The 13,363-nt window shown below is 40.3% G+C and overlaps 1 protein-coding gene across 3 annotated transcripts in view; it reads left to right on the plus strand.

The window, feature by feature from the left end:
• Positions 1-6,467: 6,467 nt before the first annotated feature.
• The window catches only part of adamts3 (ADAM metallopeptidase with thrombospondin type 1 motif, 3), a 100,537-nt gene continuing 93,641 nt past the window's right edge, over positions 6,468-13,363 (plus strand). For all 3 annotated transcript variants that reach the window (XM_026343581.1, XM_026343582.1, XM_026343583.1), the window contains exons 1-3: positions 6,468-6,818; positions 7,229-7,250; positions 12,309-12,745. In XM_026343581.1, coding sequence (XP_026199366.1) covers positions 6,759-6,818; positions 7,229-7,250; positions 12,309-12,745 — 519 coding nt within the window. In that variant the 5' untranslated portion in view covers positions 6,468-6,758. The remainder of the gene's footprint in view (positions 6,819-7,228; positions 7,251-12,308; positions 12,746-13,363) is intronic.

The following is a 13,363-nucleotide window of genomic DNA, read 5'->3' on the forward strand; positions in this document are numbered from 1 at the left end:
AGCACAGGCCTGCTTTTAATTTGCTGCGTGTGATTCACTGTCAGTTGTAACAGCAACTTATTTGTCTGGATCTGTGGTTGCAAGGAAGACCAGATGTTGGACTCTGAGGCCAGATGAAGGAAGTAAGAGGTTCTGTGTCTCTGCAGCAGGTCAAGGATGAACAGGATGTTGATAGACCAACAAACCAGGAAAACTTGACTCCTTTAAAAAAAAAAAAAAAAAAAAAACTAGTCCCTTCTTTAGCACACACCTCCTGGCCCCTCATGTATTTCCCTACCTCAGTTTCTCTCAATCTTCTCTGCCTGTCAGTTTGTTCCTCTCGCATGGCATGAGGTGTGCAGATGTGCCTTCTCGTCTGCAGGCAGCACGTCTACAGTCCGACTGAGCGGCACGTGAGCAAACAACAACAACAACAAGCTCTTCATCTTTCTTATCAGGTCATTTAAAGAATACTGCAGCAGAACGAGAAGGCGGCTTCATGTCATCACAGTGCAGACATCGAGACGGGGGAGGAAAAAATAGTGGAACCACATAGAACAGACCGTCTTGACATAGACCTCTAACAGCCCAGTGAAAGCACTGATATATGATCATGTGTCTTCCATGTGCGTGTCAAAGCGCAGACTCAAACTGTGGCTCAGGGCTCAATCAATCTGACAGTTCATCCTCTAGGTACAAACCACAGTGGGAAAACTCCAAACTTGGTAAGGAATTTGTTGCATTTTTCTTGTTTTGCTTTGTTTGCAGGGAACATGTGAGCGTGAGGCCTAAGAACAAGAACGTACAAAAAGACTCACAGCCTAGTAAGAAACCTGGCCGGGGTGTTTAAATCTCATTATATTTCAATGTAAAACTTGTCTGAACACTAGTATAGTATGAATAATTATATTGAAATGATGCTTGCAGACATGTCTTTGAGTCTCAAATCCTATCCAAGTCACAAGTCTTTCTAAACATACTGACAGTCGAGGCCTGCTGTGTTAGGGTTGTGTGATTTTTAAAAACTAAAAAATGAAGGGTTTTGCTTTCACGTGTCTTATCCAACTAGACCGAGCTCCTCATTTCTGTTTCTTAAACGCAGCTTTCCATGATGTGACTGCAGCCTGTTCCAGACAAAACTTGACAATCGTGAGAGAAACATGATCTTTGGGTATCACGCCACAGCAGGACGTCCTAGATTGCTTTTGGATACCAGAGACGTCCTGCATTGAAATTCTTCTCTCCAGTGTGGCCGTTGCTATGACCCACATCTGCAAACCGATGTTTAGGAATACATCATGAAACGGTGTTAAAGGAACTACTGTACAACTTGAATGTTTAAAAAATGTGTGCCAAAGCTAAGTGGTTACATGTAAATATGAATAAGCTAATATGACCATGATGTTTTTTATCCAAAGTAGCTAACAAGTGCGATATAAAGCATCCAGAAGGTAAGTTGGCATGAATACTTTCAAAGCAAAGTGCTATAAATAGAAATGTTGTATAAGAAAGAAAGAAAGTGTTTGTTTCTGGCATCTTGAGCCACCATCGTGGGACCTTTTTGCTGTGTGGTGCAGTAGACCTGGATTCGGGCACTCGGGGAGGAAGGTGCTGCTCAGAGATAGGTAGAAATGGACAAAGCTTGTTTTTGTTTGGTTTCACTTTGTTCAAAACATGTCAGTGGTGCAGACAGATGACGTGCCTCAGCTATGTTGTCATGCAGTGATTCACCAACCATTCACAACACAATATGACACAACTTAAAAAATATCTTTGTACAATCTGACAAATCACAAACAATATATTTTATGATTTGATGCATCCTACACAGCCTAAAGTTAAGTCCCTAGACTCCAGTCCTGGATATCCTGTTCATACTTTATACACTGTGTTTTGCAATCATTATATTATAAAACATGTTATAACTCCAACTGTGTGCACAGTATCTAAACTGCAAACAAATTCTGAAAATGTTTAATGATTTGAAAATTTAAATGTACAGTATATGAACAACAGTCAAATCTACCTTTTTGTGTTATTAAATCAAATACATTTCATTCGAAGGGTCTTCATTCAGCAGACTCTGAACAGTAAAATCTGCTGCAGCAGTGTGAGCTAATACCAGGTCTCAACAGTTAAATGAGCATCAGCTGAAGCAACCAAGAGAAAGGTCAAAAGCCAAAACACCCTGATAATGTTACAGACACAAGAATATGAAGTATTTTTGTACATTACTCGCTGCGGGTCATAACTCTTTCACCCTATTGTGGGGGCACTGGGTCAGCTTTAAGTCTGAATTTGTCAAACTAAACTTGTGTCAAACTGTTATAAATGATGGTCATTATTATTTATTAACAAATATTCACAGATGTTGTTGCATGCTAAGTTACCTGGCTATCTGAGTAATTTCTATTGGGTACAACATCCCACCTGGACTCCAGTGACAGATGGGCGCTGTACAGAAACAAAGATATTCTTCCACTTCCCCATAACTCTTTATGACCTGTATATACTATATATGTATATGTATGTACATTTAATTTTATTTACTGGGAGTTCATGATTTGATTAAATTTAAACATTTTCAAATCACATTTTTTTGTTTTTATGGAAATGGAGATGGTGAGAACCACAATGAAGATTAGTCCCGAATTCAGTCTCTGCCCTCAAACACTGTTCATTTAACAAGGTCTCTGAAAGTTGGGCAGTCTTACATGTTGTTTTTGTCCTTGTAATTCTGGTACAAAATGGCTCCAACAGCAGAAATGGTTCAAAGGTTTTTTTGCACTTGAAAAGTAAATTTATTTGTATGATCTGGTTCAACTTAATAGTGTTTGATGAATTTGGTTCAATAGATTTTCCTCAGTGAGTTTTATCTTGTAACTCTGTTGGAAATTAAGTCCATACACTCCTGTATTAAACCAGAACTTGAACTATAAAGGCCATAATGGTAAAGCCACTACAAGTGGATACTGCCGGACAGGACAGATACTTTTAATGATGGGTTCAATGTCAGGTTTTAATGTTGGACAAAGTCACCTGACTGTGTTTAAAACTGGCTCCACTTTGATCAAGTTAAATGTCAATTAAACATTGAGTCATTGTTAATAACAGACCTTTAGGACTTTTAGGACTTTAATGCAGGACCTTTAAATTCCTACACGAGCACATTCATTTCAGCAAATGATGTGAATTCTTCCTCTGAGTTGGCACCTGCTGCTGGGAACTCCAGCCTGATGCCTCTACAGCTTCCTGCTGCCATTTTAACTCCAGTTTGCAGGTTGGAGGTGCTAATAGCACATTATGTATCCTAATGTGAAGCCATCTGTAATATTTATAAATGTTGCTGTCATTCAGAAAGTGCAAACCATTTGCATATTTGTTGAATTCAGTTCAATTTTATTTGTATAGTGTCAAATCACAACAGAAGTCAACTCAAGGCACTTTACAGTGTTTAAGACGGTACAAAATATAACTGTACAGAACAAAATATATAGAAAACCCAACAACCCCACTTGAGCAGCACTAGGAGAGAGGAAAAACTCTCTTTAAAGAGGAAGCACAACTGTGTGAGAGAGAAAAGACAAAGTTACTGACATGTAATGGTGGCATTTGAATGAATAGAGGAGAGAGGAGAGGAGCTCAGTTTATCAGAGGAGTTCCCCCAGCAGACTAAGCTATATCAGCATAACTAAGAGATGGTTCAGAGTCCATGACCAATCTCTGACGATAAGCTTTGTTAAAAAGGAAAGTTTGAAGTCTGGTCTTAAATGTAGAGAGGGTGTCTGCCTCCCGAACCTGAACTGGGAGCTGGTTCCACAGGAGAGGGGCTTGGTAGCTAAAGGCTCTGCCTCCCATTCTACATTTGGAAACTCTAGGAACCACAAGTAAACCTGCAGCCTGAGAACGGAGAGTTCTGCTTGGAAGATATGGAACTATGAAGTTCTTTAAGATAAGATGGAGTTTTGAGTCCAATCTGGAAGTGACAAATGCATGGGCTAGTTTTTCAGCATCACTTTGGGATAGGATGCTCCTAATTTTAACAATATTCCTCAGGTGGAAGAAAGCAGTTGTAGAGGTTTCTTTTATAAAGTGAAGGAGATATCCTGGTCAATCAAAGATAACTCTGCGATTTCTCACAGTGTTACTTGAGGTCAATACCAAGTCATCTAGGGTAAGAATGTGATAAAACATAATGTCTCTGAGATTTTTAGGACCAAACAAAACAACCTATATCTTGTCTAATTTAGTAGAAGGAAATTGGAGAACATCCAGACTTTTTTAAGCATGCTTGAAGTTTAATTAATTGATGAGTTTCTTCTGGTTTCATAGATAAATATAGCAGGGTATCATCTGTATAGTGAAGGAATGTTTGTGTTTTGTGTTTCCTAATAATATCGCTTAAGAGGGACATATCTAGAGTAAAAAGAATCTGCCTAAGCACAGAACCCTGTGGAACACCGTAGTCAACATGCAATGGAAACATATATGCTAATGTAATGCTAATTCAGACGCCCCCCCCGGTCCCCTCTTAAATATGAAGTCACTGCATTTCTAACACAGAGAGAACCCTCTGGCAGAAACCTAAAGGTATAAATGATGTGCAGCCAGTAATGAGGCACACTACAGTTCATATTGTAGAAAATGATATAACGCCTCCTAGCCTGATCTTCCATGCTGCTCTCACCCGTTGGTGCTTTTCACTCAGCTGAGGAAAGAACTGTGCTGCTCTCATAAATGGTTTATGAAAAGATATATTCAGTTGTGGGAATATTATAGGACCATGAGAGATACAGGAGAAATGTAGCTGAAGAGAAAATACAATACTATTATTTTAGTGACTGTTAAAAACTCTGTATTGCATATTTTTCCTATTGTAATTCGTTCCTCTTCTGTGTCCCTCTGTCTTGGCTGTAGCAGTCAGGTGCCTCTCCTTGTTCTCCTGTCCCACCATGTGTTCACATGAGGAACAGTAGGCACAATAGTTATTACAGTGGCTCTAGTCACAGTAGGATGAGCATGAGCTGTGGTTTCCACATCACCCGGGGACACAAGATTATATTAATAAAATAAAAGTAATCCTTTACACACTTGACAGTCGACACAAGTAAACAGTCGGACATTAAAAATGAAGTCTACCTCCTCTGCACCATCTCTGAGCACATGTATGTGTGCGAGCTGAGAAAATAAATGTGAATATAGAGAGATACAGGCACTTCAGATGTTCAGATTCTTATCCATCACTTAGCATCACGAGGGAGGCGTTTGCTCGATCCTGAATACATTCTGCAGTGTGCCAGCACGCTGAGTCATTAACTACACTCAGATGTGCTCCACAATGTCATGATCTCAGTGTCATGGAGACACTGAGACACAGTCTAAGATCATCAAGATGCTGCAGCGGCCTGTATGTAAAAACCGAAACTAATCATAACACTAAAAGCAACTATATTAACTAAGTGACTAATTAAATGAGCTATTTTCCACTGCTGCTGATGAGAATAATGAAAATGACTAAATAAACAAGTTAGCCGCTCCAGCATGAGCTCAGTTTAAGGTGAGAGTGATCTCAGAGCTTACTCAATTGTCATTTTATTAGGAACAACCTAGCTGGAACTTATGTAACTTAAAGGGGCATTCCTGCATTAAAATCATGTCATTTCTTTTTCTATAAGGAAATTCATGACAAACGGAGGACTGTGTAGCTGCCATGCAAGATACTAGGGCAATTTGGGTTCAGTATCTTGCCAACAGGAGCTGATGAAACTGCTGACTGTGTGATTAGTACTGATGATGAGTGTTAATTCAGTTCTAAGCTCGGCGTTGAGCATTCACCTTGTGTTGTTGTTGATCTATATTATACACTACACTTTGAATGAACACCTATTTAAGCCAGTTTGAACCATAACTGAACATTTGTTCACCTAGTTAGAGCTAGGCGTTCCTAAGAAAACAGAATATAAACTTGTTGTTGGTTCCAAATCTGAAACCCGACTCTAGGAATATGTGTCTGTTTACAGAAAATACTTCATCATCAGTAATGTTCAACAGCCTGTGTGAACAGGACCGGGGACACAAGAGGTAAAAATGACCGGATATTGATAGAAAGTTAAAGAAAATGACAATAAATAGACAAGAGATCAAAGGGTGACAGGAAATAAAGAACTATAGAAATAAAACGATGCAAAAGTTGCACAAATACAGATTAAAGTAACAAAATGGTCAAAAAAAGATGCAGAAAATGATGAAACATGGTTTTAAAGACAGATACTAGTAGCTGCAGATGCTGTGTCTGTCTCATGAGCTGATCCTGTCCCGTCTTGGGATGAGGCTCTTCCTCCTCCTCCTCCTCCTCCTCCTCCTCCTCTGTCCCACCATGTGTTCAGGCTGCAGGAAAAGGGGGCCGTGTGACGTCACGCAGGGCTGGTCTTGCCCTTTATTAGTCCGAGGAGCCAAGTGCCAGGTTGTGAGAGCGTCACACTGCAGCTCTGTCCGGCCCGCGGCGGCAGAGGGATGTGCTACTAAAAATTCCCCCTTAAAACTTTCTAGAAACTTAGTCAACAGAAACAAAAAAGAAAAAAGAAAAAGAAAGAAAGAGAAACACAGACTGAAAGTGTCGCAACTCGCTTCACTGCTGCTTTAATGAAACTATTGGATCGTTTCTCCAACAGAGACACAGTGCGCACATCCACTCTGATAAGTCCTGAATGACTTTTTCTTCCTGCTTACTTTAATTTGACGTTGGGATAAAGTTTGTCTTTATCATCTGAACACTCGTGATGGCTCTCCTGTCACTAGCGTTACTGCTTGTAGGATTTGTATTGACTTCAGCCGATAAGGTAAGTGTCTCCATGGCTTCACAGCTGCCTCTTTTTCCACTCTTAGCGTTTTATTTCTACTTGCTCCACCTTAATATTAAAAGAAATCCACACTGTTCGACTCAGCAACAGGTTTTCACTTTGCCAAACTGTTTCCTATTTTGCGGCGTAATTACGCGCACGGCTTCTTCTGTGAACTACATGTTGACACCGCAGACGCATGAATGGAGCCTGTTACAAAACCCACGCTAAATAGAGGCTTTTATTTGGGTTAAACTTGTACACGCAGCTCAGCCTGCAGGGCGGTAGGCTGCTGTGTGTTTGGTTTTTTTTATTTTTTTTTAATGCTGGACATCTCAAACTCTCACATCATGATTTCCTTTTGCTGCCTTTGACACCATTTAACAGGCTGTGTTTTGTTCCTCCTACAGGCTGGCGAAGTAGACAGAGAAGGTAAGGTCCTGTTTATTATTTGTTCTTCTTGTTAATAATTAGATCTAAGATGTGAGAAAGCAGCAGAGGTTTTCCTCCTGACCAGTGAAGAAACTCAGGAGGACAACTTGGTGCACTGGGATCAAAGTGGGAGGGGAGTTTGTGTGTGAGGAGCTCTGTAGTACACCCTCCTCTACCGCCCCACCATTCCCCTACTACTACTACACACACACACACACACACACACACTTATATTACATGAGTGAACTGCTTCAAGGGCTTTGTTATACAGGAAAGAAAATTCCACTTCTAAATCCTGCACATCTGTTATCCATTCTGGGGTTAAGAAACAAGTGAGCTGCAACAGTGTCCACGTAGGATCCTTTTACACCAGCCATTATCTACTGAACACCTCGAGGGCCCCCACACAGCAAGATGACAGTTGGCAGTCAAGCATCGTGGGGCTGTGGTTGTGAATTTGTGGTCACCCGTTGCCGACATTTTACCACTGGTTGCTCCACTTGACCATTATCAGCCGTTATTTCACCCATTTAGTGGAGTTTCTCTTAAATTGTCAAGTTAGTATTTATTTCTTCTACATGTTAAAGTCAATGGAAGAACCACTCATTTGTCCTTTAAGGATACATAAGAGTGGTTTTAAGATGGTTTCCAAATATCAGTTCATTTCCTGTGGTCAGGATCAGTGAATCTGTTGGTAAAACCCGTTTCATTTTCTTCTTTGGGTCGGTCAGTCAGTCCTGAAGAAGGTTTAAATATCAAAACGGCAGCACAGCTACAGGTTAGAACATCTTTTGTTCTGCTGCTACCTGCAGGCATTTCTTTTTGGTTGTATTCATTCACATAACAGTGTGGCTACCAGAGCCATTTAGTATCAATGTACAGAGTATGTCTTGTAGTTGGATCACATAGAGGTTGGATTATGTTCCCTACTCCAGTAGTAGTTTGTGACTGAACCCAGACTAAGGGCTGCAACACACCAAGCAGACGGTCGGTGTTCAACCTACTTTGAACCGTCGCTGAGTGTTTGTCACTCTAGTTTTGCAGTGTGTCCCACTCTGTTTGTGCCCCAACACAGACATCAAAAAACCAGAGGAGACTAGACCGACTGCCGCCTCATGTCGCCTTCAACTGGGACCATCTTGGCCCTAGATAATAACTGTCTATACCAGCAGGTGGCGGTAGTCTGTATTTGTCATTCAGAATGGTTTCAGCTGCTGTTCACTAAGCTGAACTGTGGAACCTGCCAGTCATGGAACATGATGAATAGGCTGGAAAGCTGCCCACAGTGGTCCGTCCTGTGCCACTAATGGTGTGGGACACTTCGCAAAAACTCTGTCAACCAGATATATGTAAAGTTTCAAGTTCAAAAACCAAACTGAAGAAGACTTTTATTCCCACTTTCTGTCAGCTCCTACGTTAATAAAACTCTCGTACTGTGACAGCTGCGTCATGGTCGGTACGCAGGTCACAGACAAGGAACATCCTTCGTTATGAGAGCTGACAGTGTAGCTGCAGCTATAGTGTGATAGTCTCTTGTTCTCCATGACTCACATTTAGTCAGATTTCAGAATTTAGTAAGAGGTTATTCACTTTTTTTCTGATGACACATTGACAGCTGTATTAACACACAGCACAAAGTAAAGCAACACTGGTTAAGTTCCAACTTTTGTCATATTCTTGAAGTATGTTTTGCACAAAGTGCATGTTAGATTGTCTAATAGCAGAGATAATCACCTTCATTCCCCTGACGTGTGTGTCGCCATGTGAAAGTAGACAGGTGTGGACCTCTGCATCACTTGTTGTCAGCGTGTTGTTGCTACCTGTCATCTTTGTGTTTTGTTGAAGTTGAGGTGATGTCTCACTCATTTGCAGTTGTAGCATCAACCTCACAGCTTATAAGGTTGTCAAATGGTCTCTAACACGCAGCTGACCCGACACCTTTCTGACCTCAGAATTGAGGGGCTGTGTTTACCTTTTTTTTTTTTATTTCAACTTCGAAACTTCCACCCACTTCATGCACTGATTGGCCGGGTCACTTCACAAGTTGTCAAGGTTGAGGTAATGCAACAGTGAGTCTTTGTCGGTGCTAAATCCCCGAGGTCAGCATGATGTTTCAGGTGTACAGGTGTATTTACAGCGTACAGGTGTGTTTTTGGTTGACACGGCAGGGAGTGCAGATGGAGTTGAAGCCTCTCGTGGACCAAATACTTCAGCGTTTTGACAGATTATTTTTCTATTTATATTTCAAAACTCAGCTACGGCTGCCAGGATCTATTGGAGATCTTTTGGAAACTGTCCAACGTGAATTGAAGATCAGTTTCATCTTTGTTTTCCTTGAAACATGGCTGCATAGCAATTTTCCAGGTAGTGCTGTCCAGGTGGGTCGGTTTAGGGAATCATCGCTGTCCCTGTTCAACAAGGAATAATGAACAAGGGCTGTGCTTGTGTCCAAACACTGTTCTCTGCAGGTGAAGTTTATTAGTGTGAATGAGTTCATACTACCTACCTGCTGAAGGAGATCACCACTGTTGTTACTATATCATTAGCATTAGCACCCCTGAGTGCTAATGCAATAGAGGCACTGTTAACATATGCAGAAATCGACACAGGTGAGTAGTATGTTGCTTGAAATAGACACGTTCAGGTGTTTGAAGGCCATAACCTGTGATTCAAATCATTTCATACAAACCTTCCTGCTGTTGGCAGTGTGTGTCCTCTATATTTTCTCCACTCAGGTTATACAGATTCGTCCTGTAATTTCTTGCTTGTTAATGATGATGCTCGAAGCTTCTTTTTTAGTGCATGGCTTAGGTGACCACAATTATTTTCATTGCCTCCTTTGCATTTAGTGCCCACTAAGTGCTTCTTTTTGCTTTTATGGGAAAAAAAACAATCCATTTATTAATTAAACATTGCTGAAAGCAATGTTAAACTAAGATTTGGTTTCAGATCCTCAGAATCAAACAAACAAGAACGTCTTTAGAAAGCTGCAATATTGTTCAATAATTAGACAGATGGAGAAACTTGTCAGAGCAGAGGCAGAGATACAAATTTTAATCCAGCTTTAGTAATAACCTGAGGCTCAGGGATGTGGACTTTTGTTAAGGACAAAGGTGTAAAGGACCAAAAATTACTTACAGGCCATTCAATTAACCTTTAATCATCCATGCAATCAATTTATCAAACATTTCACAGTCTGCCTCAAACCTTAATGTTTATATACGACAAAAAGCAACAACAAGAATAATGATAATGGACAGAAAATCATACGAGCTGGATGATGTCTACTGACATCTGCAGCGCCATCTATTGGTGAAATAATTGTCAAATTACATAGGATTGCTTGGAATCCATCAGTCATCTTTAGACTGCCTCCACAATCATTTGATCCTCAAAAATATCTTATTCATAAATTAATTCCCCATAAAACAAGGTGCGCTGTGAATATGTGGTTTGAATGAGTGACTTTCAATAAAACAGAAGTCAAATTAGAAATGTTCCGAATAAACTTTTCCAGCCTTGACTTTTCTCTTGGATGAATGCCTCAGTCAAAAATGAGAGAAATGCATTTTTAAGTCACTGTGTGGTGGTGAAATGTGTTCTGGTGGTCCACTGAGCAGATGACCTTTTAGAATAACCCAACAGCTAGAGTTTTAAGTACGGTTTGGTTTATACTCACTGAACAACACAGATCCTTTGACTTTCACTTCAGCTTTTTCTAAGAACAGCTACAGCTTTAAAGTTAAAAACGCAACTTCCAATATTTACATTTGCACACAGCCACAGAGGATGGAGGCACTCCTCCATTATTAAGATTTAATTATAATTTTTTCTGTTCCATTCATTCATTAAATCTTCATTAATTTAAACACAGTAAGTGTTTAAATGTCAGACTTTCAGTTGCCTGGTTTCATATGTTCAATAAAATTAATATTACCTTGACAAGAAAAATGTGATTTAAATTAGCATAAATTCAATTTAATTGATTTGCTAAGACTGACCTAAGCATTTATACATCAGTATTTTGTATAATAATAATAATAATAAAATACCGTACTCTTATTTATGTATGTTTCCTCACTGGTTTGTGGTTGGGTCTACGATCACCTGTTTTCATCATGTAATGTCATGTAACCCTTAAAGAGGATTTAAATACTATATTTTTAATAACAATGCAAAAACAAAGTGACGATGTTGCATTGTCACCTCAGTCTGCAGCTCCTCTCGCCTTTACTGAGGTGTATAATAATAATTTTAACTCATTGTTTAGTAACAATACTGTTTTAGTTCGTTATTAGTGCTTGTAACATCATTTTTCTTCTTTTTGATTCTTTGAATGAAATTGCTCTAAAAAAACCCACTTAGATTAAAGTTAAAGATTAAACTGCCACTTAGGAAAGATCAGGTGGACAGAAACATGACTCCAGATTAATGACGAAACGTTTGTAGTTGCTGGTTGTTTGTTAGATCAACTTAAAGGGTGATTTCACAGATTTTCACCTTGCATCATCGTCTCTCAAACCTGCCAAATGCATGTTTTTCCATCATGTATCCAGAGCATCAACACTGTACTTTGTAAAGCCTGTTATTTCCTCAAACATGTCATTTCAGTTTCACCTTTGACACCTGTTTGAATGTCTTCTAGTCTAAACCTATAAGATAATTACAAGGTTCACATATTCATGTTTCATGTTTTTTTTTCCAGCTTGGAAAAGCAAACTGAAACTGAAATTTCCTATTAGCTAAGATTGTCTTCAACGTCCACAGATTTCCTTCTTTAAATTAGAGTTATGGCTGTTCATGGGATTTTGTCTTCTCACCTGCACCTGTTGCAATAATTTCATGCCAATAGAGTCTATTTTAATTTTTATTATAATTAATGTAATTTAGAATGATTAACTGCATGTGTGGTAAGATCTCATTCAAAATAATGGCTTAAACACAACATGTATAGTTTTGTAGAGTTCAGAGCACTGTAATCTGTCTGAAATTGTGTGTTGTCATGTGTGTAGTATGACGGAAAAAAGCTGGTTTCACCGTTACTGTGTTGTTTTACAGAACAGCTCAGGAGCCGGCTGAAGGAATACGGCCTGGTTACTCCCTTCAGCACCGACTCTCATGGACACTACCTGTCGCACCTGCTCTCAGCCACTCACAAGCAGCGTGTGAAGAGGGAGGTGTTTGCTTCTGGGGAACTTGAAGAAAAACTTTTCTTCAACATCACCGCCTTCGGGAAGGAGTTCCACCTCCGTCTGCACCCGAACAACAGGCTGGTGGCACCGGGGGCGATGGTGGAGTGGCACGATGAGGTCCAGGGTTTTGGGAACTTCAGCAACAGCACAGGTGATGATGTCAGCGTTGGCGTCAACCAGACCGAACCCAGCGGGACGGAGAGGATACTGCGCCGTGAGCTGCTAAAGACGGACTGCACCTTTATCGGTGACATCACAGACGTCCCCGGGGCCTCGGTTGCCATAAACAACTGTGACGGACTGGTAAGTCCTCCTCAGCCATAAAATTCCTTACCCCTACCTCCTCAGACGCTGTATTGTCGTTACAAAAGTGCCATGACCTTATCAAGTGACACCAAGAGATTTTAGTTGTCCGTAACTCCTGAGTTTAGCCTTCCTTTACGTCAGCAGTCAGCATTTTTACAGCACATTGTTCTTGGAGATATTCTTCAGGCGAGCAGGAGGACAGCTTTTTGTACAGAGGTTTGTCACGGCTGACTGATCGTCCATTGCTTCTACAAATGCAGCGGATTTTACCCCCAACTTGTTCCCAACATAAAACACAAGTTCCCTTTTGTGCTGCACAAATGTCTGCGGTCCCATCCTCCACATCACCCCTCATAAAACACTTGAGCAGTAATTGGGAAATGACCTGAGGCTAAATCTCCTATAGTAGGCCAACAAAACATTTGTGCCCTTGGGGAAAGACTCACTTAGCCAAGACTAGAGATCATATTCTCCGCTAAAGTGTGACCGATTTTTAAAAGCAACAGAATGTAAACCACGCTTAGGGAGTTCAGAATCAACATGTTAAAGAGATAATGCTGGTGTTATCTGCTGAAGAGACTGAACCAACAATTAATTTTTCCTGCTAACAAGCAC

Source organism: Anabas testudineus, chromosome 9 (assembly GCF_900324465.2).
Source record: "Anabas testudineus chromosome 9, fAnaTes1.2, whole genome shotgun sequence".
Classification (NCBI taxonomy): Eukaryota; Metazoa; Chordata; class Actinopteri; order Anabantiformes; family Anabantidae; genus Anabas; species Anabas testudineus.